The sequence below is a fragment of the Panulirus ornatus genome, chromosome 17 (assembly GCF_036320965.1).
Source record: "Panulirus ornatus isolate Po-2019 chromosome 17, ASM3632096v1, whole genome shotgun sequence".
Classification (NCBI taxonomy): domain Eukaryota; kingdom Metazoa; phylum Arthropoda; class Malacostraca; order Decapoda; family Palinuridae; genus Panulirus; species Panulirus ornatus.
Genome location: NC_092240.1, coordinates 34,681,075 through 34,706,325, shown reverse-complemented (window position 1 = coordinate 34,706,325; position 25,251 = coordinate 34,681,075). Strand labels below are relative to the sequence as shown.

The 25,251-nt window shown below is 41.8% G+C and overlaps 1 protein-coding gene across 1 annotated transcript in view; it reads left to right on the top strand.

The window, feature by feature from the left end:
* clu (clustered mitochondria protein homolog) overlaps positions 1–25,251 on the top strand; it is a 132,606-nt gene that overhangs the window by 96,044 nt on the left and 11,311 nt on the right. The window contains exons 5-6 of the mRNA XM_071672221.1: positions 4,344–4,474; positions 13,450–13,586. Coding sequence (XP_071528322.1) covers positions 4,344–4,474; positions 13,450–13,586 — 268 coding nt within the window. The remainder of the gene's footprint in view (positions 1–4,343; positions 4,475–13,449; positions 13,587–25,251) is intronic.

Sequence of the window (25,251 nt, the reverse complement as noted above, 5' to 3'; positions counted from 1 at the left end):
AGATAGGTAGTATGTTTGAGGAAAGGAACTTGGATGTTTTGGCTCTTGAGTGAAATGAAACTCAAGGGTAAAGGGGAAGAGTGGTTTGGGAATGTCTTGGGAGAAAAGTCATGGGTTAGTGAGAGGACAAGAGCAAGGAAGGAGTAGCAGTACTCCTGAAACAGGAGTTGTGGGAGTATGTGATAGAATGTAAGAAAGTAAATTCTCGATTAATATGGGTAAAACTGAAAGTTGATGGAGAGAGATGGGTGATTATTGGTGCATATGCACCTGGGCATGAGAAGAAAGATCATGAGAGGCAAGTGTTTTGGGAGCAGCTGAATGAGTGTGTTAGTGGTTTTGATGCACGAGACCGGGTTATAGTGATGGGTGATTTGAATGCAAAGGTGAGTAATGTGGCAGTTGAGGGAATAACTGGTATACATGGGGTGTTCAGTGTTGTAAATGGAAATGGTGAAGAGCTTGTAGATTTATGTGCTGAAAAAGGACTGGTAATTGGGAATACCTGGTTTAAAAAGCGAGATATACATAAGTATATGTATGTAAGTAGGAGAGATGGCCAGAGAGCGTTATTGGATTACGTGTTAATTGACAGGCGTGCGAAAGAGAGACTTTTGGATGTTAATGTGCTGAGAGGTGCAACTGGAGGGATGTCTGATCATTATCTTGTGGAGGCTAAGGTGAAGATTTGTATGGGTTTTCAGAAAAGAAGAGTTAATGTTGGGGTGAAGAGGGTGCTGAGAGTAAGTGAGCTTGGGAAGGAGACTTGTGTGAGGAAGTACCAGGAGAGACTGAGTACAGAATGGAAAAAGGTGAGAACAATGGAAGTAATGGGAGTTGGGGAGGAATGGGATGTATTTAGGGAATCAGTGATGGCTTGCGCAAAAGATGCTTGTGGCATGAGAAGAGTGGGAGGTGGGTTGATTAGAAAGGGTAGTGAGTGGTGGGATGAAGAAGTAAGATTATTAGTGAAAGAGAAGAGAGAGGCATTTGGACGATTTTTGCAGGGAAAAAATGCAATTGAGTGGGAGATGTATAAAAGAAAGAGACAGGAGGTCAAGAGAAAGGTGCAAGAGGTGAAAAAGAGGGCAAATGAGAGTTGGGGTGAGAGAGTATCATTAAATTTTAAGAAGAATAAAAAGATGTTCTGGAAGGAGGTAAATAAAGTGCGTAAGACAAGGGAGCAAATGGGAACTTCAGTGAAGGGCGCAAATGGGGAGGTGATAACAAGTAGTGGTGATGTGAGAAGGAGATGGAGTGAGTATTTTGTAGGTTTGTTGAATGTGTTTGATGATAGAGTGGCAGATATAGGGTGTTTTGGTCGAGGTGGTGTGCAAAGTGAGAGGGTTAGGGAAAATGATTTGGTAAACAGAGAAGAGGTAGTGAAAGCTTTGCGGAAGATGAAAGCCGGCAAGGCAGCAGGTTTGGATGGTATTGCAGTGGAATTTATCAAAAAAGGGGGTGACTGTATTGTTGACTGGTTGGTAAGGTTATTTAATGTATGTATGACTCATGGTGAGGTGCCTGAGGATTGGCGGAATGCGTGCATAGTGCCATTGTACAAAGGCAAAGGGGATAAGAGTGAGTGCTCAAATTACAGAGGTATAAGTTTGTTGAGTATTCCTGGGAAATTATATGGGAGGGTATTGATTGAGAGGGTGAAGGCATGTACAGAGCATCAGATTGGGGAAGAGCAGTGTGGTTTCAGAAGTGGTAGAGGATGTGTGGATCAGGTGTTTGCTTTGAAGAATGTATGTGAGAAATACTTAGAAAAGCAAATGGATTTGTATGTAGCATTTATGGATCTGGAGAAGGCATATGATAGAGTTGATAGAGATGCTCTGTGGAAGGTATTAAGAATATATGGTGTGGGAGGCAAGTTGTTAGAAGCAGTGAAAAGTTTTTATCGAGGATGTAAGGCATGTGTACGTGTAGGAAGAGAGGAAAGTGATTGGTTCTCAGTGAATGTAGGTTTGCGGCAGGGGTGTGTGATGTCTCCATGGTTGTTTAATTTGTTTATGGATGGGGTTGTTAGGGAGGTGAATGCAAGAGTTTTGGAAAGAGGGGCAAGTATGAAGTCTGTTGGGGATGAGAGAGCTTGGGAAGTGAGTCAGTTGTTGTTCGCTGATGATACAGCGCTGGTGGCTGATTCATGTGAGAAACTGCTGAAGCTGGTGACTGAGTTTGGTAAAGTGTGTGAAAGAAGAAAGTTAAGAGTAAATGTGAATAAGAGCAAGGTTATTAGGTACAGTAGGTTTGAGGGTCAAGTCAATTGGGAGGTAAGTTTGAATGGAGAAAAACTGGAGGAAGTAAAGTGTTTTAGATATCTGGGAGTGGATCTGGCAGCGGATGGAACCATGGAAGCGGAAGTGGATCATAGGGTGGGGGAGGGGGCGAAAATTCTGGGAGCCTTGAAGAATGTGTGGAAGTCGAGAACATTATCTCGGAAAGCAAAAATGGGTATGTTTGAAGGAATAGTGGTTCCAACAATGTTGTATGGTTGCGAGGCATGGGCTATGGATAGAGTTGTGCACAGGAGGGTGGATGTGCTGGAAATGAGATGTTTGAGGACAATGTGTGGTGTGAGATGGTGTGATCGAGTAAGTAACGTAAGGGTAAGAGAGATGTATGGAAATAAAAAGAGCGTGGTTGAGAGAGCAGAAGAGGGTGTTTTGAAATGGTTTGGGCACATGGAGAGAATAAGTGAGGAAAGATTGACCAAGAGGATATTTGTGTCAGAGGTGGAGGGAACGAGGAGAAGTGGGAGACCAAATTGGAGGTGGAAAGATGGAGTGAAAAAGATTTTGTGTGATCGGGGCCTGAACATGCAGGAGGGTGAAAGGAGGGCAAGGAATAGAGTGAATTGGATCGATGTGGTATACCAGGGGTTGACGTGCTGTCAGTGGATTGAATCAGGGCATGTGAAGCGTCTGGGGTAAACCATGGAAAGCTGTGTAGGTATGTATATTTGCGTGTGTGGACGTATGTATATACATGTGTATAGGGGTGGGTTGGGCCATTTCTTTCGTCTGTTTCCTTGCGCTACCTCGCAAACACAGGAGACAGTGACAAAGCCAATAAGAAAAAAAAAAAATTCTTCAAAGCAAACACCTGATCCACACATCCTCTACCACTTCTGAAACCACACTGCTCTTCCCCAATCTGATGCTCTGTACATGCCTTCACCCTCTCAATCAATACCCTCCCATATAAATTACCAGGAATACTCAACAAACTTATACCTCTGTAATTTGAGCACTCACTCTTATCCCCTTTGCCTTTGTACAATGGCGCTATGCAAGCATTCCGCCAATCCTCAGGCACCTCACCATGAATAATACATACATTGAATAACCTTACCAACCAGTCAACAATACAGTCACCCCCTTTTTTAATAAATTCCCCTGCAATACCATCCAAACCTGCTGCCTTGTCGGCTTTCATCTTCCGCAAAGCTTTTACTACCTCTTCTCTGTTTACCAAATCATTTTCCATAAATCAAATCATTTGTTCCATAAAGAACTTAAATTACAGCATGAGTGTGACTATAGTGAAGGATGGCTTCAAAGATTCAAGAAGCATCATGGAATTTCCATGAATAAAGTGTGCGATAAAAAGCGGTCTGCAAACCACAAAGGAGGTGCCAAGTATGTGGATGAATTTGTGAAACTCATGGCTGACGAGCACCTCAGTCCTGAGCGGGTGTATAATGCACACGAAACTGCATTATTCTGACAATGCACACCCAGGAAAACACTAACTACAGAAGACAAAGAATACCCGACAGGATTCAATCAATCTAAGAACAGACTTACCATCTTAGGGTGCTCAAACATTTAATATTTGTTTAATTTAAATTTCTAGCAGTCCATGGTATACTTTAGACACATGGGAGATGTGTAATTAGTGGGTTAGAGGTGTGTTGATAAATTATTATTACGTGACCATGGTTGGTCCGACAAAATGGTTAATCCGGTAAGGCTTTGGAACCAAGAGTGCCAGAAAACTGTTGATGTACCCGTAGTTTCCTTTGTTTAGTGTAAAGTTTTTAAGTTTGTGAGTGTGGTTAAATGAAAGGTTAGAATGTGTCTCATGATGATGATAAGTGGACCTATAATGCCCTCATGATGACTGCAGACTAACTGCCATGCTATGAAGGCAACACAAAGATTTACTTGCTTTTGTGGAGTTATAGCTTGGTTTCCATGGTGGTAACATGATTTTAGCAGCAGCGTTCTTGAAAGGAGTTGAAAGTAAAACTGACTAGAATTTTTTTTTCAAAATTATTTGCTGAAGCAGGTATATTTCTTATGAATTATCAAGGTTTTTCTCCTATTTTTCAGAAAAGAAAAAGGTTCCAATTGAATCAGTTGACTGTACTCCTCCAAAGTACATCCTACCAAACTGCAAGGAACGGCCTCTTATTCCTCTGCAGCCATTTGCCAAGGAACAGAAAACTCCACAGTGTATCAAGGTAAATACTATGAAAAATATTTTGGATGGTGTAATCTTTATAACAGATCTAGCTCACTATATTATTTGCTGACTGTGTCACCTAACATGTTTAAGGATATAAATAAAAGAGAGACTTTTGGATGTTAATGTGCTGATAGGTGCAACTGGAGGGAGGTCCGATCATTATCTTGCAGAGGCGAAGGTGAAGATTTGTAGAGGTTTTCAGAAAAGACGAGAAAATGTTGGGGTGAAGAGAGTGGTCAGAGTGAGTGAGCTTGGGAAGGAGACTTGCATGAGGAAGCACAAGGAGAGACTGAGTGCAGAATAGAAAAAGGCAAGAGCAAAGGACAATAAGGGGAGTGGGGGAGGAATGGGATGTATTTAGGGAAGCAGTGATGGCTTGTGCAAAAGATGCTTGTGGCATGAGAAGAGTGGGTGGCCAGATTAGAAAGGGTAGTGAGTGGTGGGATGAAGAAGTAAGATTATTAGTGAAAGAGAAGAGAGAGGCATTTGGATGAGTTTTGCAGGTGCAAGAGGTGAAAAAGAGGGCAAATGTGAGTTGGGGTGAGAGTATCATTAAATTTTGGGGAGAATAAAAAGATGTTTTGGAAGGATGTAAATAAAGTACGTAAGACAAGAGAACAAATGGGAACATCGGTAAGGGGGCTAATGGGGAGGTAATAACTAGTAGTGATGATGTGAGAAGGAGATGGCGTGAGAATTTTGAAGGTTTGTTGAATGTGTTAGATGATAGAGTGGCAGATATAGGGTGTTTTGGTCGAGGTGGTGTGCGAAGTGAGAGGGTCAGGGAGAATGATTTGGTAAAATGAGAAGAGGTAGTGAAAGCTTTGCAGAAGATGAAAGCTGGCAAGGCGGCGTGTTTGGATGGTATTGCAGTGGAATTTATTAAAAAATGGGGTGACTGTGTTGTTACTGGTTGGTGAGGTTATTCAGTGTATGTATGACTCATTGTGAAGTGCCTGAGGATTGGTGGAATGCATGCATAGTGCCATTGTACACAGGCAAAGGGGATAAAGGTGAGTGCTCAAATTACAGGGGTATAAGTTTGTTGAGTATTTCAAAAAATTTTTTGGGAGGGTATTGATTGAGAGGGTGAAGACATGTACAGAGCATCAGATTGGGGAAGAGCAGTGTGGTTTCACAAGTGGTAGAGGATGTATGGATCAGGCGTTTGCTTTGAAGAATGTATGTGAGAAATACTTAGAAAAACAGATGGATTTGTATGTAGCATTTATGGATCTGGAGAAGGCATATGATAGAGTTGATAGAGTTGCTCTGTGGAAGGTATTAAGAGTATATGGTGTGGGAGGCAAGTTGCTAGAAGCAGTGAAAAGTTTTTATCGAGGATGTAAGGCATGTGTACGAGTAGGAACAGAGGAAAGTGATTGGTTCTCAGTGAATGTAGGTTTGCGGCAGGGGTGCGTGATGTCTCCATGGTTGTTTGATTTGTTTATGGATGGAGTTGTTAGGGAGGTGAATGCAAGAGTTTTGGAGAGAGGGGCAAGTATGCAGTCTGCTATGGATGTGAGGGTTGCATACTTGCCCTTTTTCCAAGACTCTTGCATTCACCTCCCTAACAACCCCATCCATAAACAAATCAAACAAGCACGGAGACATCGCGCACCCCTGCCGCAAACCAACATTAAGTGAGAACCAATCACTTTCCTCTGTTCCTACTCATACACATGCCTTACATCCTCGATAAAAACTTTTCACTGCTTCTAGCAACTTGCCTCCCACACCATATACTCTTAATACCTTTCACAGAGCAACTCTATCAACTCTATCATATGCCTTCTCCAGATCCATAAATGCTACATACAGATCCATTTGCTTTTCTAAGTATTTCTCACATACATTCTTCAAAGCAAACACCTGATCCACACATCCTCCACTACTTCTGAAACCACACTGCTCTTCCCCAATCTGATGCTCTGTACATGCCTTCACCCTCTCAATCAATACCCTCCCATATTATTTACTATGAATACTCAACAAACTTATACCTCTGTAATTTGAGTACTCACTCTTATCCCCTTTGCCTTTGTACAATGGCACTACGCAAGCATTCCGCCAATCCTCAGGCACCTCACCATGAGTCATACATACATTGAATAACCTTACCAAACAGTCAACAATACAGTCACCCCCTTTTTTAATAAATTCCACTGCAATACCATCCAAACCCGCTGCCTTGCCGGCTTTCATCTTCCTCAAAGCTTTTACTACCTCTTCTCTGTTTACCAAGTCATTCTCCCTAACCCTCTCACTTTGCACACCACCTCGACCAAAACACCATATATCTGCCACTCTATCATCAAACACATTCAACAAACCTACAAAATACTCACTCCAGCTTCTCACATTTTCTAACATCACCACTACTTGTTGTCACCTCCCCATTAGCCCCATTCACTGATGTTCCCATTTGTTCCCTTGTCTTATGCACTTTATTTACTTCCTTCCAAAAATCTTTTTATTCTCCCTAAAATTTGATGATACTCTCTCACCCCAACTCTCATTTGCCCTCTTTTTCACCTCTTGCACCTTTCTCTTGACCTCCTGCCTCTTTCTTTTATACATCTCCCACTCATTTGCATTATTTCCCATGCAAAAATCGTCCAAATGCCTCTCTCTTCTCTTTCATTAATAATCTTACTTCTTCATCCCACCACTCACTATCCTTTCTAATCTGCCCACCTCCCACTCTTCTCATGCCACAAGCATCTTTTGCACAAGCCATCACTGCTTCCCTAAATACATCCCATTCCTACCCCACTCCCCTTACATCCTTTGTTCTCACCTTTTTCCATTCTGTACTCAGTCTCTCCTGGTACTTCCTCACACAAGTCTCCTTCCCAAGCTCACTTACTCTCAGCACCCTCTTCACCCCAACATTATCTCTTCTTTTCTGAAAACCTCTGCAAATCTTCACCTTTGCCTCCACAAGATAATGATCATACATCCCTCCAGTTGCATCTTTCAGCACATTAGCATCCAGAAGTCTCTCTTTTGCGCGCCTATCAATTAACACAATTTTATCATGCTCTCTGGCCATCTCTCCTACTTACATACGCATACTTTTGTATATATCTCTTTTTAAACCAGGTATTCTCAATCACCAGTCCTTTTTCAGCACATAAATCTACAAGCTCTTCACCATTTCCATTTACAACACTGAACACCCAATGTACACCAATTATTCCCTCAACTGCCACATTACTCACCTTTGCATTCAAATCACCCATCACTATAACCCGGTCTCGTGCATCAAAACTACTAACACACTCACTCAGCTGCTCCCAAAACACTTGCCTCTCATGATCTTTCTTCTCATTCCCAGGTGCATATCCACCAATAATCACTCATCTCTCTCCATCCACTTTCAGTTTTACCCATATCAATCTAGAGTTTACTTTCTAACACTATCACATACTCCCACCACTCTCGTTTCAGGAGTAGTGCTACTCCTTCCCTTGCTCTTGTCCCCCCACTAACCCCTGACTTTACTCCCAAGACATTCCCAAACCACTCTTCCTTTTTACCATTGAGCTTCGTTTCTTTCAGAGCCAAAGCATTCAGGTTCCTTTCATCAAACATACTACCTATCTCTCCTTTTTTCTCATCTTGGTTACATCCACACATGTTTAGGCACCCTACTCTGAGCCTTTGAGGAGGATGAGCACTCCCAACGTGACTCCTTCTTCTGTTTCCCCTTTTAGAAAGTTAAAATACAAGGAGGGGAGGGTTTCGAGCCCCCCTGCTCCCATATCCTTTAGTTGCCTTTTATGACACGTGAGGAATGCATGGGAAGTATTCTTTTTCCCCTATCCCCAGGGTATGTATATATATTTTATTGATTTTATTATACTTGATTGCCGTTTCCTGCTTCAGTGAGGTTGTGCAAGGAAACAGATGAAGCACTACCCATCCACCCATATATACATGTATATACATAAACACACATATACACATATACATACATATGCATACACATTCACAGACATATGCATATTTACACATGTACATACTCATCCTTGTTTGCCTTCATTCATTCTCAACGCCACCTTGCCCCACAGGAAACAACATTGCCACCCCGTGTCAGCAAGGTAGCATCAGGAAAACAGACGAAAAGGCCACATTTGTTCAAACTCATTCTCTAGCTGTCATGTGTAATGCTTTAAAACCATAGCTCCCTATTTACATCCAAGCCCCACAGACCTTTGTATGGTTTACCCCAGACGTTTCACATGCCCTGATTCAGTCCATTGACCACACGTCGACCCCAGTATACCACATCATTTTAATTCATTCTTTTCCTTGCATGCCTTTCACCCTCCTGCATGTTCAGGTCCTGATCCCTCAAAATCTTTATCTCTCCATCCTTCCACCTCCAATTTGGTGTCTTCTCTTGCTCCCTCCTTCTCTGACACATACATCCTCTTTGTCGACCTTTCTTCACTCATTCTCTTCATATATCCAAACCATTTCAACACACCCCCTTCTGCTTTCTTAATCACATTCTTTCATTACCACACTTCTCTCATACCCTTTCATTACTTACTTGGTCAAACCACCTTGCTCCACATATTGTCCTCAGACATTACATTTTCAACACATCCACCCTCCTCTGTACAACTCTATCCATAGCTCATACCTTGCAGCCATATCATATTGTTGGAACTACATTCATTCAAACATACCCATTCTTGCTCTTCCTCTCTTTCCACACATTCTTCATTGCTTACAGAACCTTTGCTCCCCTCCCCTACCCCATGATTCACTTCCACTTCCATGGTTCCATTTGCTGCTAAGTCCACATCCAGATAACTAAAACACTTCACTTCCTCCAATTTTTCTCCATTCAAACTTACATGCAAACTAACTTGTCCCTCAACCCTTCTGAACCTAATAACCTTGCTCTTATTCACATTGACTCTCAACTCTCTCCCTTCACACACCCTTCCAAACTCAGTCACCAACCTCTGCAGTTTCTCACTCGAATCAGCCACCAGTGCTCTGTCATCAGCAAACAACTGACTCACTTCCCAAGCCCTCTCATCCAGAACAGACTGCATACTCGCCCCTCACTCCAAAACTCATGCATGTACCTCCCTAACCACCCCATCCATAAACAAATATAACATTAATGGGATGGTCTTGATTAATGCCTCAGCTGCCCATGGTGTCTTGGCTAAAGAAAAAAAATCCTTAAACTCCACAAAAATCAGTCTTCTCCCTAATCAGCAGTATAGCTTCTGTAGGCAAGATCCACTAGTGATATTCTTTCCTATCTAACTTATGTATGGTCATCATCCCTGAAAGATTTTGGGAAGTCGTGTGTAGTTACCTTGACATTTCTAAGGCTTTTGACAGGGTGTGGTATCGAGGTCTCTAAGCTCCCCTCTTTTGGCTTCCCTCCCTCACTTTGCTCCTTCATATCTAGCTTCCTTTCTAGCTGATCTATCTCTGTGGTTGTTGGTGGATCAGCCTCCCCCTTTTACCTTTTCTCCCTCAGAGTTCTGTCCTGTCCTCTCCACTTTTCCTCTTTTTTTTTTTTTTTCAACTGTTTCCTCTCCTCCAAAAACAATCCATTGACTCGTACGCTGACGATTCAACACTGCTTTCATCCACATCCTTCAATTATGCTCCCCTCTTCTCTCACTTGATCTGCATCTGATCTTGACACAGCTTCCTCAATAAACTCAGACTTGGACAGGATATGTCATTGGGGGAGACAAAATCTTGTTAAGTTTAATGCCTCCAAGACCCAATTTCTACTCATCTCTTTATTGAAAGCTCACAACCATCGCTTCTCCTTTGACAGTTTTGTAATTTCACCTCTTGACTCAGTAAACATATGTGGTATTACTGGAATATCCACTCTTTCTTGGAAACCCCACATTACAGGAATAGTTAAGTCTGCCTTTAAGAACTGAGTGTCCTGTTTAGATGTCGAAACTTCTTGTCTTCTGAACTGTTGCTTCATTTATACAAGGGATTGATTTGTCCTTGTATGGAGTACTGCTCTCACATTTGGGGTGGTTCTCTCTGCATCCTCACTTTTCCTTTGTTGAGTCGAGTTGAAAGTGGTCCAACTTATAAATTGTCTTAGGCTAACTTCCAAACTTGTCCCTCTTGCCCTACATTGCAATGTTGGTTCACTTTCCCTCTTCTGTAGGTATTACTTTGGTTTTTGCTGCCAAAACGTGGCTGTTTGTTTGCCCCCAGCACTAGCTAGACCATGCAATACTTGGCAAGCTGCTGCATCACATGATTACTGTGTGGCCATCAGTAACTCAAGTTTGGGCCATTTTGATACTTGATTCTTTCCCTATACATCAAAGCATTGGAAATCTCCACCTTCTCATGTCTTTCCCAATTCCTTTGACCTGTGTGGCAGGGTATCACCAGGAATGGATGAAGGCAAGCAAGTATGAATATGTACATGTGTGCATATGTTTATGTCTGTGTATATGTAGATATATCCCTGGGGATAGGGGAGAAAGAATACTTCCCATGTATTCCCTGCGTGTTGTAGAAGGCAACTAAAAGGGAAGGGAGTGGGGGGCTGGAAATCCTCCCCTCTCGTTTTTTTTTTTAATTTTCCAAAAGAAGGAACAGAGAAGGGGGCCAGGTGAGAATATTCCCTCAAAGGCCCAGTCCTCTGTTCTTAACGCTACCTCGCTATCGTGGGAAATGGCGAATAGTATTAAAAAAAAAAAAAAGTAGATATGTTGATATGTATATGTATGTATATGTGCATGTATAGGCATTTATGTATATATATGTATATATGAGTGGATGGTCCATTCTTCGTCTGTTTCCTAGTGCCACCTCTATGACATGAAACAGCGATTAAGTATGAGGAATAAATGAATAAATACTTTCCCTTGCCTTTTCTTTTTCTTCTTTTTTATTCTCTTTGTATTTCAATTAAGGCCAGTCTTGATGTGGACTTTTGTCCGTGACTGGAGCCTCCAATCTGCAGAGATTGAGTGAGGAAAGGTTGACGAAAGAGGATATATGTGTCATAGGTGGAGGGAACAAGAAGCCGGAGACTAAATTGGAGGCGGAAGAATGTGGTATACTGGGGTTGATGTGCTGTCAATGGACTGAGTCAGGGCATGTGAAACGTCTAGTGTAAATCATGGAAAGGCCAATGAGGCCAGGATATGGATAGAGAGCTGTGGTTTCAGTGCATTGCACATGACAGTTAGAGACTGAGTGTGAATGAATGTAGCCTTTTTTTCTCTGTTATCTTGATGCTACCTCACTGACATGTGGGCTGTTTCCTGTAGGGCATGGTGGTGCTGAGAATGGATGAAGGCAAGCAAGTATGAATATGTACATGTTCATGTATGTATATGTCTGTGTATGTGTATGTAGATTGCAAGAAAATTGTGATGTTCTTTTCCCATTTCTCATGTATGGATTTGAAATCCTGTTTATGTAGATCACAGTAGTTAAGAAATAAGAACTGTAAAGATGGATAACTTTCATAGGATAGTGATAATTAGAAGAAGTAAAGAATGGAAAGCATAAGAAGAATATGTGGTATGAAGACATTACCAAAAATGCAAATGGGTGAAGTCTTTTAGGATAATATCATCAGACTGAATATGTGGTAGGTGATAGGCTGGTCAAAAAGCTATAAAATGATAAGTTAATGGTGTTAGAAGAGATAGACTGTATTAGAGATAAATGGATGGAGTGAGTGAATGATTGTGGTAAAGGAGACTTTAAGTGAGGATGCCAAGGGAACACTTTGGGGTCAGATGCAATTGAACCAATTTTTCTTTGGAGATGGTGGGAGAGGAGAGTTTAGCCTTACTTAAAGGAGTCAACCTAGTTTGCAAAATTAAAAAGTAATCAGAATGACCCATTAAGAGAGCCCTTCTGGCATGGTGATTATTTCATTAGCACAGCAGATAATTATTGTATATCCTCATTAAATTTTGTTTTTTGCATCTTTAGCTATGATGCACAGATTCACTTGTGAACCACTATCTTCTCCTATTTGCAAGTACTTTCTACTTCGTTGCTCTTTTTTTAAAGCAAGATCAACTTTTCTGTTGTTATGTATTGTATGGTTACACCTCTGGATTCTGCATGCTCGAAGTTACACTGCCAGTGAAAAAAATCACCTTTGATGAAGCTGTATTCTTGGGAGTATGGTCTTGTCAAAGAATTTTTCACCACAAAGGAGTCCACATTTCCCTGCTACTAGCAGTAGCATAACCTTGGGCTGCAGATGCCTCTGGAAAAAGTTCCTGGGTAACGCTAGCACTCTCTCTTAGAACCTAATCCTTGGGTAATTAGACACATCTCTTATTTTTTGATTGAATTGTAAGCAATATGAAGAAATAGATTGACTCAGTTGCTATAACTTTGCTGAAGAATATTTAACACCAAAGTTGTATGATGCTGAACATTAAAGTTTCATGAAACCTCTTGGGGTATTATAAGGTACTGCATAGTATAATTAGTGTGCTTATACAGAAGTTTGTATCTACTTTATAGAAATCTCATATTTCTGTGGCATTTTTTCATCTAAACTGATCAGGTCATGGTGGATTAGTAGCTTTTGCCATGTAGTACTAGCATATGATTGGTGGCTCCATTAGTGCTCTTCTGCCTCTTTTTCATCTAGTGTAGGTAACAACATACAAAGTAGACAGCAGTACAAAAATATCATAATGTGAAAATATGACAGAAATTATCTTGTCTTTATGTATGTTCTGCAAGAACATGTATTACTTTATGTGTTAAGGATCTACAACCCTCACCAAAAGATGAGAAATGTACTTGAGTCTGAAGTAGCTACTTAGAGAGTGAAATGTGATTTTTCATTGTCTTTATAGTATGTTTTGTGACATTTTATATGCCAAAAGGTAACATCATATCCAGAAGTTACCAAGTACCTACCATAATTGTATTGACCAGTTCATGAAATAACAAAGTACATTACAGGTCCTTACAGTGAGTGGTTGGAATCCCCCTCCAGGCCCTCGGAAACTACACGGCGACCTTCTGTATCTTTATGTTATAAACCTGGAAGGAAGACATTTCCATATCACTGCTTCCACCTGGGGCTTTTACTTAAATCAGTAAGCATGGTATTTTATATTCATCATTATTTTCATAGTTGAGCGCTACCTTTTGAACTGAGGATGAATATACTTCTGTAGTGATTTATGGTTGGTTATTTCACATGCACAGAAAGTAGATCCAGTTCATATCTGTTGGTTTGAATAACTTAAGATCTCCTTTACGCTTGACAGTGCCAGAGTTTTGCTACTTAGTTCTGTCTGTTTAAGGCTTCTTGACCCAAACATTGAAAATCCAACTACCCTGATATAGTAATATAGTATGCCATTCCCAACAGATGTCTTCCACCAGGTAGCCATTTATGGTCTTTAGATACAGGTGAAATAACCAAAAGGTTGCTATCTTCTTCCATGAGCACCCTCTAAATACTGTAGACTATTCCAGATCTGATGACTTAGGATATTATCCCAGCTCTTGTGACTTGAAAACTGGCTTGTCCCATAAACTCGTTATTCTGGTGAGGGATTCCTTATACCCAGACTTTCTTTGGTTTTCATACTTGTTTAGCATACACTGTTGTAAAGATATTTCATGAAATAGGGACTGAGAGATCTCATGAATCTGTGTCATGAATTTCAGTTCAGTGGTTGTTAGTGTAAATACAGGGTTAGGGACTGGACTGCTCCTAATAACACACTAAGTATTGCCCTTGAATTCCCCTATGCCATCAAAAAGAAAAAAAAAATGTGATTATGTTGTTGATTGGTTGGTAAGGATATTAAGTGTATGTATGGATCATGGTGATGTACCTGAGCATTGGTGAAATGCGTGCATAGTGCCATTGTACAAAGGCAATGTGGATAAAGGTGAGTGTTCAAACTACAGAGACATAAGTTTGTTGAGTATTCCTGGAAAATTGTATGGAATTTTATTGATTGAGGGGATGAAGGCATGTACAGAGCATCAGACTGGGGAGGAGCATTGTGGTTTCAGAAGTGGTTAAGGATGTTCGGATCAGGTGTTTGCTTTGAAATGTGTGAGAAATACTTAGAAAAACAGATTGATTTGTAAGTAGCATTTATGAATTGGGAGAAGGCATATGATAGGGTTGATAGAGATGCTTTGTTGAAGGTCTTAAGAGTATATGGGGTGGAAGGTAAGCTGCTAGAAGTATGTAAGGCATGTGTATTAGTAGGAAGAGAGGAGAGTGATTGGTTCCCAGTGAAGGACCTCTCCAGCTTGGATGTGCGAGGTCCACATGGTTGTTTAATTTGTTTATGGATGGGGTGGTTAGGGAGGTAAATGCAAAAATTTTGGAGAGAGGGACATGTATGCATTCTGTTCGGGATGAGAGGGTCTGGGAATTAAGTCAGTTGTTGTTTGCCAGTGATATATCCCTGGTGGCTGATTCAAGGGAGAAACTGCAGAAGTTGGTGACTGAGTTTGGAAAAGTGTGTGAAAGGAAAAAGATGAGAGTAAGTGTGAATAAGAGCAAGGTTCTTAGGTTCAGTAGGGTTTAGGGACAAGTTGATTAGGATGTAAATCTATATAGAGAAAAATTGGAGGAAGTGAAGTGTTTTTGATATCTGGCAGTGGACTTAGCAGCAAATGGAACCATGGAAGTGGAAGTAAGTCACACGGTGGGGGAGGTGGCAAAGGTTCTGGGAGTCATGAAGAATGTGTGGAAGGAGAGAACATTATCTCAGAGAGCAAAACTGGGTATGTTTGAAGGAATAGTAGTTCCAACAATATTATTTGGTTTTGAGGCATGGGCTATAGATGGGGTGGTACGGATGAGGATGGATGTTTTGGAAATGAAATGTTTTAGGACAATATGTGGTGTGAGATGGTTTGATTGACTAAGTAATGAAAGAGTGAGAGAGATGAGTGGAAATAAAAAGAGTGTGGTTGAGAGAGCAGAAGAGTGTGTGTTGAAATGGTTTGGACATATGGAGAGAATGAGTGAGGAAAGATGACAAAGAGGATATGAATCAGGGATGGAAGGAAAAAGAAGCAGGAGACCAAATTGGAGATGGAAGGATGGAGTGAAAAAGATTTTGAGCAGTTGGGGCCTGAACATAAAGGAGGGTGAGAGGGGTCCAAGGAATACAGTGAATTGGAACTAGAACGATGTGGTATACCAGGGTGGACATGGTGTCAATGGACTGAACCAGTCCATATGAAACTTATGGGGTAAACCATGGAAAGTTTTGTGGGGCCTGGATGTGGATAGGGAGCTGTGGTTTCAGTGCATACATGACAGCTTGAGACTGAGTGTGAATGAATGTGGCCTATTTTGTCTGATTTGCTGGCACTACCTAGCTGAAGCAGGGGGTAGCGATGCTGTTTCCTGGCAAGCGGGGTAGCACCAGCAGTGAATGAAGGCAAGCAAGTGTGAATATGTACATGTGTATATGTATGTATATGTGATATGTATATGTATGTGTGTGTATGGGCGTTTATGTATATATATGTGTATATGAGTGGATAGGCCATTCTTTGTCTGTCTCCTGGCACTACCTCGCTGACGCAGGAAATGGTGAATGTGTGGAAGTTGAGAACATTATCTCGGAAAGCAAAAATGGATATGTTTGAAGGAATAGTGGTTCCACCAATGTTGTATGGTTGTGAGGCGTGGGCTATGGATAGAGTTGTGCGCAGGAGGGTGGATGTGCTGGAAATGAGATGTTTGAGGACAATGTGTGGTGTGAGGTGGTTTGATCGAGTAAGTAACGTAACGGTAAGAGAGATGTGTGGAAATAAAAAGAACGTGGTTGAGAGAGCAGAAGAGGGTGTTTTGAAATGGTTTGGGCACATGGAGAGAATGAGTGAGGAAAGATTGACCAAGAGGATATATGTGTCGGAGGTGGAGGGAACGAGGAGAAGTGGGAGACCAAATTGGAGGTGGAAAGATGGAGTGAAAAATATTTTGTGTGATCGGGGCCTGAACATGCAGGAGGGTGAAAGGAGGGCAAGGAATAGAGTGAATTGGATAGATGTGGTATACCGGGGTTGACGTGCTGTTAGTGGATTGAATCAGGGCATGTGAAGCGTCTGGGGTAAACCATGGAAAGCTGTGTAGGTATGTATATTTGCGTGTGTGGACGTGTATGTATATACATGTGTATGGGGGCGGGTTGGGCCATTTCTTTCGTCTGTTTCCTTGCGCTACCTCGCAAATGCGGGAGACAGCGACAAAGCAAAAAAGAAAAAAAAAAAGTATGAAACAAATATTTCTCCACTATCCCTGGGGATAGGGGAGAAAGAGTACTTCCCACGTATTCCCCATGTGTCGGAGAAGGCAACTAAAGGGGACGGGGGCTAGAAACCCTCCCCTCCTTGTATTTTAACTTTGTAAAAGGGTAAACAGAAGAAGGAGTTATGTGGGGAGTGCTCATCTTCCTTAAAGGCTCAGATTGGGGTGTCTAGAGGTGTGTGGATGTAACCAAGATGAAGAAAAAGGAGAAATAGGTAGTATGTTTGAGGAAAGGAACCTGGATGTTTTGGCTCTTGAGTGAAATGAAGCTCAAGGGTAAAGGGGAAGAGTGGTTTGGGAATGTCTTGGGAATAAAGTCAGGGTTTGGTTTGAGGACAAGAGCAAAGGAAGGAGTACCACTACTCTTGAAGCATGAGTTGTGGGAATATGTGATAGTGTAAGAAAGTAAACTGTAGATTGATATGGGTAAAACTGAAAGTGGATAGAGAGAGATGGGTGATTATTGGTGCCTATGCTGGAAGCAGCTGAGAGAATGTGTTAGCAGCTTTGATGCGCAAGACCGGGTTATACTGATGGGTGATTTGAATGCAAATGTGAGTAATGTGGCAGTTGAGGGTATAATTGGTGTACATAGGGTGTTCAATGTTGTAAATGGAAATGGTGAAGAGCTTGTAGATTTGTGTGTTGAAAAAGGACTGTTGATTGGGAATACCTTTTTAAAAAGAGAGATATACATAAGTATGTAAGTAGGAGAGATGGCCAGAGAGCGTTATTGGATAATGTGTTAATTGACAGGGCGCATGAAAGAGAGGAGTTTGGATGTTAATGTCCTGAGAGGGGCAACTGGAGGGATGTCTGATCATTATCTTGTGGAGGCGAAGATGAAGATTTGTAGAGGTTTTCAGAAAAGAACTGGGAATGTTGGGGTGAAGAGAGTGGTGAGAATAAGTGAGCTTGGAAAGGAGACTTGTGTGAGGAAGCACTGGGAGAGATTGAGAGCAGAATGGAAAAAGGTGAGAGCAAATGATGTAAGGGGAGTGGGGGAGGAATGGGATGTATTTAGGGAAGCAGTGATGGCTTGCACAAAAGATTCCTGTGGCATGAGAAAGGTGGGAGGTGGGCAGATTAGAAAGGGTAATGAGTGGTGGGATGAAGAAGTAAGATTGTTAGTGAAAGGGAAGAGAGAGGCATTTGGATGATTTTTGCAGAGAAGTAGTGCTAATGATTGGGAGATTTATTAAAGAGGCAAGAGATCAAGAGAAAGGTGCAAGAGGTGAAAAAGAGGGCAACTGAGAGTTGGGGTGAGAGAGTATCATTAAATTTTAGGGAGAATAAAAAGATGTTCTGGAAGGAGGTAAATAAAGTGCATAAGACAAGGGAGCAAATGGGAACTTCAGTGAAGGGCGCAAATGGGGAGGTGATAACAAGTAGTGGTGATGTGAGAAGGAGATGGAGTGAGTATTTTGAAGGTTTGTTGAATGTGTTTGATGATAGAGTGGCAGATATAGGGTGTTTTGGTCGAGGTGGTGTGCAAAGTGAGAGGGTTAGGGAAAATGATTTGGTAAACAGAGAAGAGGTAGTGAAAGCTTTGCGGAAGATGAAAGCCGGCAAGGCAGCAGGTTTGGATGGTATTGCAGTGGAATTTATAAAAAAAAGGGGGTGACTGTATTGTTGACTGGTTGGTAAGGTTATTTAATGTATGTATGACTCATGGTGAGGTGCCTGAGGATTGGCAGAATGCGTGCATAGTGCCATTGTACAAAGGCAAAGGGGATAAGAGTAAGTGCTCAAATTACAGAGGTATAAGTTTGTTGAGTATTCCTGGTAAATTATATGGGAGGGTATTGATTGAGAGGGTGAAGGCATGTACAGAGCATCAGATTGGAGAAGAGCAGTGTGGTTTCAGAAGTGGTAGAGGATGTGTGGATCAGGTGTTTGCTTTGAAGAATGTATGTGAGAAATACTTAGAAAAGCAAATGGATTTGTATGTAGCATTTATGGATCTGGAGAAGGCATATGATAGAGTTGATAGAGATTCTCTGTGGAAGGTATTAAGAATATATGGTGTGGGAGGAAAGTTGTTAGAAGCAGTGAAAAGTTTTTATCGAGGATGTAAGGCATGTGTACGTGTAGGAAGAGAGGAAAGTGATTGGTTCTCAGTGAATGTAGGTTTGCGGCAGGGGTGTGTAATGTCTCCATGGTTGTTTAATTTGTTTATGGATGGTGTTGTTAGGGAGGTAAATGCAAGAGTTTTGGAAAGAGGGGCAAGTATGAAGTCTGTTGGGGATGAGAGAGCTTGGGAAGTGAGTCAGTTGTTGTTCGCTGATGATACAGCGCTGGTGGCTGATTCATGTGAGAAACTGCAGAAGCTGGTGACTGAGTTTGGTAAAGTGTGTGGAAGAAGAAAGTTAAGAGTAAATGTGAATAAGAGCAAGGTTATTAGGTACAGTAGGGTTGAGGGTCAAGTCAATTGGGAGGTGAGTTTGAATGGAGAAAAGCTGGAGGAAGTGAAGTGTTTTAGATATCTGGGAGTGGATCTGGCAGCGGATGGAACCATGGAAGCGGAAGTGGATCATAGGGTGGGGGAGGGGGCGAAAATTCTGGGGGCCTTGAAGAATGTGTGGAAGTCGAGAACATTATCTCGGAAAGCAAAAATGGGTATGTTTGAAGGAATAGTGGTTCTAACAATGTTGTATGGTTGCGAGGCGTGGGCTATGGATAGAGTTGTGCGCAGGAGGATGGATGTGCTGGAAATGAGATGTTTGAGGACAATGTGTGGTGTGAGGTGGTTTGATCGAGTGAGTAACGTAAGGGTAAGAGAGATGTGTGGAAATAAAAAGAGCGTGGTTGAGAGAGCAGAAGAGGGTGTTTTGAAGTGGTTTGGGCACATGGAGAGAATGAGTGAGGAAAGATTGACCAAGAGGATATATGTGTCGGAGGTGGAGGGAACGAGGAGAAGAGGGAGACCAAATTGGAGGTGGAAAGATGGAGTGAAAAAGATTTTGTGTGATCGGGGCCTGAACATGCAGGAGGGTGAAAGGAGGGCAAGGAATAGAGTGAATTGGAGCCATGTGGTATACCGGGGTTGACGTGCTGTCAGTGGATTGAATCAAGGCATGTGAAGCGTCTGGGGTAAACCATGGAAAGCTGTGTAGGTGTGTATATTAGCGTGTGTGGACGTATGTATATACATGTGTATGGGGGGGGTGGGTTGGGCCATTTCTTTCGTCTGTTTCCTTGTGCTACCTCACAAACGCAGGAGACAGCGACAAAGTATAATAAAAAAAAAAAAGATAAAAAAAAGGGTGTTTTGGTGGAGGTGGTGTGTGAAGTGAGAGGGTCAGGGAGAACGGTTTGGTAAACAGAGAAGAGGTATTGAAACCTTTATGGAAGATGAAAGCCGGCAAGGTGGCGGGTTTGGATGGTATTGCAGTGGAATTTATTAAATAAGGGGTTGAGTGGGTTGTTGACTGGTTGGTGAGGATATTCAGTGTATGTATGGTTCATGGTGAAGTGCCTGAGGATTGGCAGAATGCATGCATAGTGCCATTGTACAAAGGCAAAGGGGATAAAGGTGAGTGCTCAAATTACAGAGGTATAAGTTTGTTGAGTATTCGTGGGAACTTATATGGAAGGGTACTGATTGAGAGGGTAAAGGCATGTACAGAGCATCAAATTGTTGAAGAGCAATGTAGTTTCAGAAGTGGTAGAGGATGTGTGGATCAGGTGTTTGCTTTGAAGAATGTACATGAGAAATACTTAGAACAACATATGGAAATGTATGTAGCATTTATAGATCTAGAGAAGGCATATGACAGAATTGATAGAGATGCTCTGTGGAAGGTATTAAGAGTATATGGTGTGGGAGGTAAGTTGCTAGAGGCGGTAAAAAGATTTTATCAAGGATGTAAGGCATGTGTACGAGTAGGAAGAGAGGAAAGGGATTGGTTCCTAGTGAATGTCGGTTTGCGGCAGGGGTGTGTGATCTCTCCATGGCTGTTTAATTTGTTAATGGATGGGGTTGATGGGGAGGTGAATGCAAGTAATTTGGAGAGAGGGGCAAGTATGCAGTCTGTTCTGGATGAGAGGGCCTGGGAAGTGAGTCAGTTGTTCGCTGATGATACAGCGCTGGTGGCTGATTCGGGTGAGAAACTGCAGAAGTTAGCGACTGAGTTTGGTAAAATGTTTGAAAGAAGAAAGCTGAGAGTGAATGTGAATGAGAGCAAGGTTATTAGGTTCAGGAGGGTTGAGGGACAAGTTAACTGGAAGGTAAGTTTGAATGGAGAAAGACTGGAGGAAGTGAAGTGTTTTAGATATCTGGGAATGGATTTAACAGCAGATGGAACCATGGAAGCGGAAGTGAGTCACAGGGTGGGGAAGGGGGGCAAAGGTTCTGGGAGCTTAGAGGAACATGTGTAAGGCAAGAACATTATCTCAAAGAGCAAAAATGGGTATGTTTGAAGGAATAGTGGTTCCAACAATGTTATATGGTTGTGAGGCATGGGCTATAGATAGGGTTGTGCAGAGGAGGGTGGATGTGTTGGAAATGAAATGTTTGAGGACAGTATTTGGTGTCAGTTGGTTTGATCGAGTAAGTAATGAAAGGGTAAGAGAGATGTGTGGTAATGATAAGAGTGTGGTTGAGAGGAAAAGAGGCTGTATTGAAATGGTTTGGTCACATGGAAAGAATGAGTGGAGAAAGATTGACAAAGAGGATATGTGTGTTAGAAGTGGAGGGACTGAGGAGAAGTGGGAGACCAAATTAGAGGTGGAAGGATGGAGTGAAAAAGATTTTGAGTGATTGGGGCCTGAACATACAGGAGGGTGAAAGGTGTGCAAGGAATAGAGTGAATTGGAACGATGTGGTATACCAGGGTGGACATGCTGTCAGTGGATTGAACCAGGGATGTGAAGCATCTAGGGTAAACCATGGAAAGTTTTGTGGGGCCTGGATGTGGAAAAGGAGCTGTGGTTTCGGTGCATTATACATGACAGCTAGAGATTGAGTGTGGACGAATGTAGCGTTTTTTGTCTTTTCCTAGCGCTACCTTGCACTTGTGTGCGCCTATGGGGAAGGGGGGTGGCATTTCATGTGTGGCGGGGTGGCGATGGGAATGTATATATGTGTATGTCTGTGTATGTATATGTATGTATACATTGATATATATAGGTATATATTTGTGTGTGTGTGGGTGTTTATGTGTATACATGTGTATGTGGGTAGGTTGGGCTGTTCATTCATCTGTTTCCTTGTGCTACCTGGCTAATGCGGGAGACAGTGACTAAGTATGATAGATAGATAAATAGAAATGTTTATACTGTACATAAGGACTTATTGTTTACATATTCAGAAAAATAATTGAAAAGTGGCAAAAAATTGGAATTGCAATGTGTCATGGGCACTTATGATCAATATAGGTTCAAAACATTAAAATGTAGATTTCTTATATTTTTGTACCTTGTTCTAAGTAGGTTCTAATTTGTTTTTCTATGCGTGTCTGCCATTTCCTGTGGCATCAAGGAAGTGCCTAGAACAGATGAAGAAAAAAGCCCACAGTTGTTCACATCCTTTCTCAGGTTGACTTGTGCAGTGCTTTAGAACCATATTCCCGACAAACAAATAGGCTTCATAGACTTCCATGGTTTTCCCTGGCCACTTCATTTTCCCTGGTTCAATCCATTGTTAGGACATCACCCCCCAGTATACCACGCTGTTTCAGTTCTCTCTGTTCCAAAGACATATTTCACCCTGCTATTTGTTCAGGCCTCAACCACTTGAGACCTTTTTCACTCCCTCCTTAAGTCTCTAGTTTGGTCTCCTCTTTCTTAATTTCTCTTCCATACATCTTTGTTAACATCTTCTTTGTTAACATCTCTTCACCTATTCTTTCCGTATATTGAGAACATTTCGGCTCACACTCTTGATCTTTCAACCACACTTTTCCTATTACCACATCTCTCTTTTACCATGTTACTAATTACTCAGTCAAATCCCCTCACACCACATATTGTCCAAACATTTCACTATCAAGATATCCACCCTTCCTGTGCACATCCTCAACTGTAGCCCATGCCTTGTGTCCATACATCATTGGGACTGCTATATCTCCATACATACCCATTTTTACCCTCTCAGAAAACATCCTTTCCACACATTGCTCAATGTTTTCACAAACTTCACCTCTTTATCCATCCTATGAGTCACTTCCACTTTCATAGTTCATTTTGCTGCCAGATCCATTTCCAAGCATCAAACACTTTGCTTCCAGATTTTGTCAACTCAAACTCACAACCCAATAACCTGTCCCACTGCCCTGCTAAACCCAATAACCTTGCTCTTATTGACATTTACTTTCAACTTCCTCCTTTTACACACACAGGCCCAGACTCAGTCACCAACTTCTGCAGATTTTCATTAGAATCTGCCACCACTGCTGTGTCATCAGTAAACAACTGACTCATTTCCGTGACTCCCTTACCCTGTACAAGCTGTATATTCGCCCCACTTTCAAGACCCTTGCATTTTCCTCCCTCATCATCCATAAGCAAGTTAAATAGCCATGATGATATCACACACCCCTACATTAGATTGACCTTCACTTGGAACCATTCATTCTCCTTTCTTCCTCCTCATACACACACCTATATTCTTGATAGAAACATCTCATTGCTTCTTGTAGCTTTCCCCCCAACACCATACATTTGTAGGACCTTCCTAAGGGTATCTTTATCAACCCTATTTACCCCCAGATCCAGTATTTTCACACACATTCTTAAAAGGAAGCACTCAATTCATACATCCTCTTCTACTCTTGAAACCACATTGTTTCTCCCCGCTATGTAGCTCTGTACATGTTTTCATCCTCTCAGTCACCATTGCTCTGCACAACTTACCAGGTCGACTCAAGAAGCATCCTCTTATAGTTTGAAGATTTGCCTTTCTCCCCCTTGCCTTTATATAGTAGCATTGCACATGCATTCTGCCAGTCTTCAGGCATGTCATACATTGAAAATCCTAGCTAACCAGAGAACAACACATTTACCCTCTTCGTTAAGAAATTCAGCTACAGTACCATCTACTCCAGCTGCCTTGAACCATTTCATCTTCAGCAGCTTTCAACTCTCCTTCTCTTTTCACCAAATCTCTTCAAGACTCCTTTACTTCACATACCTCCCTGACCCAAACACCCTACATCTTCCTATCTGTATTCAGACACTTCAATAGCCGTTCAGGATAATCTATCCTTCTCGTCCTCATCTCCTCACAATATGTTACCACTTTCCTATTTGCCCCTTTCTGATGTTTTCATTTGCTCTCTTGATTTTATTACACTATTAACTCATTCCAAAACCTCTTTTTATTCTTTCTGAAGTTTCCTGGTAATCACTCATCCTAACTCTCATTTGCCTTCTTTTTCAACCCCTGCACCTTCATCTCTCATCATTTGTACTCTTTCCTTGTAAGTACCACCCATATATCTCCCTTTTCTCATTCACTTGCAACTTTACATCATCATCCCACCACTCTGCACTTATCGCCTCCCCACCTCCCACATGCCACATCTCTTGCATATGCCAGCACTGCTTCTCTAAATATCTCCTATTCCTCACCCACTCCCTTTGCTTCTTTAACTCTCACCTCTTGCCATTCTAAACCCAATCTTTTTGTATTTCACTACATATGTCTATTTTCTAAGCTCACTTAATTTTGTCACCTCTCACCATTTTCTCTTTTCTGGAAACCATTTCAAATCTTCTTTTTTACCACCACCAGGTGTTAGTTAGACATCTTAGCAGCTGCCCCTTTCAGCTCTTTCACATCCAAGGGTCTCTTACTATACACCTATCAAATAGTACGTAATCCAGTGTGCCTTATTTACCATCTTTCTTATTCAACCACATGTACTTATGTGGGATGGAGAAGAAAGAATACTTCCCACGCATTCCCTGCTTGTCATAGAAGGTGACTAAAGGGAACAGGAGCAGGGGGCTAGAAACCCTCCCCTCTTTGTACTTAAACTTTCAAAAAAGGGTAAACAGAAGGAGTCATGTGGGGAGTGCTCATCCTTCTTGAAGGCTCAGATTGGGGTGTCTAAATGTGTGTGGATGTAACCAAGATGAGAAAAAAGGAGAGACAGGTAGTATGTTTGAGGAAAGGAACCTGGATGTTTTGGCCCTGAGTGAAACAAAGCTCAAGGGTAAAGGGGAAGAGTGGTTTGGGAGTGTTTTGGGAGTAAAGTCAGGGGTTGGTGAGAGGACAAGAGCAAGGGAAGGAGTAGCACTACCCCTGAAACAGGAGTTGTAGGAGTATGTGATAGAGTGTAAGAAAGTAAACTCTAGATTGATACAGGTAAAACTGAAAGTGGATGGAGAGAGATGGGTGATTATTGGTGCCTATGCACCTGGGCATGAGAAGAAAGATCATGAGAGGCAAGTGTTTTGGAAGCAACTGAGTGAGTGTGTTAATGGTTTTGATGCACGAGACCGGGTTATAGTGATGGGTGATT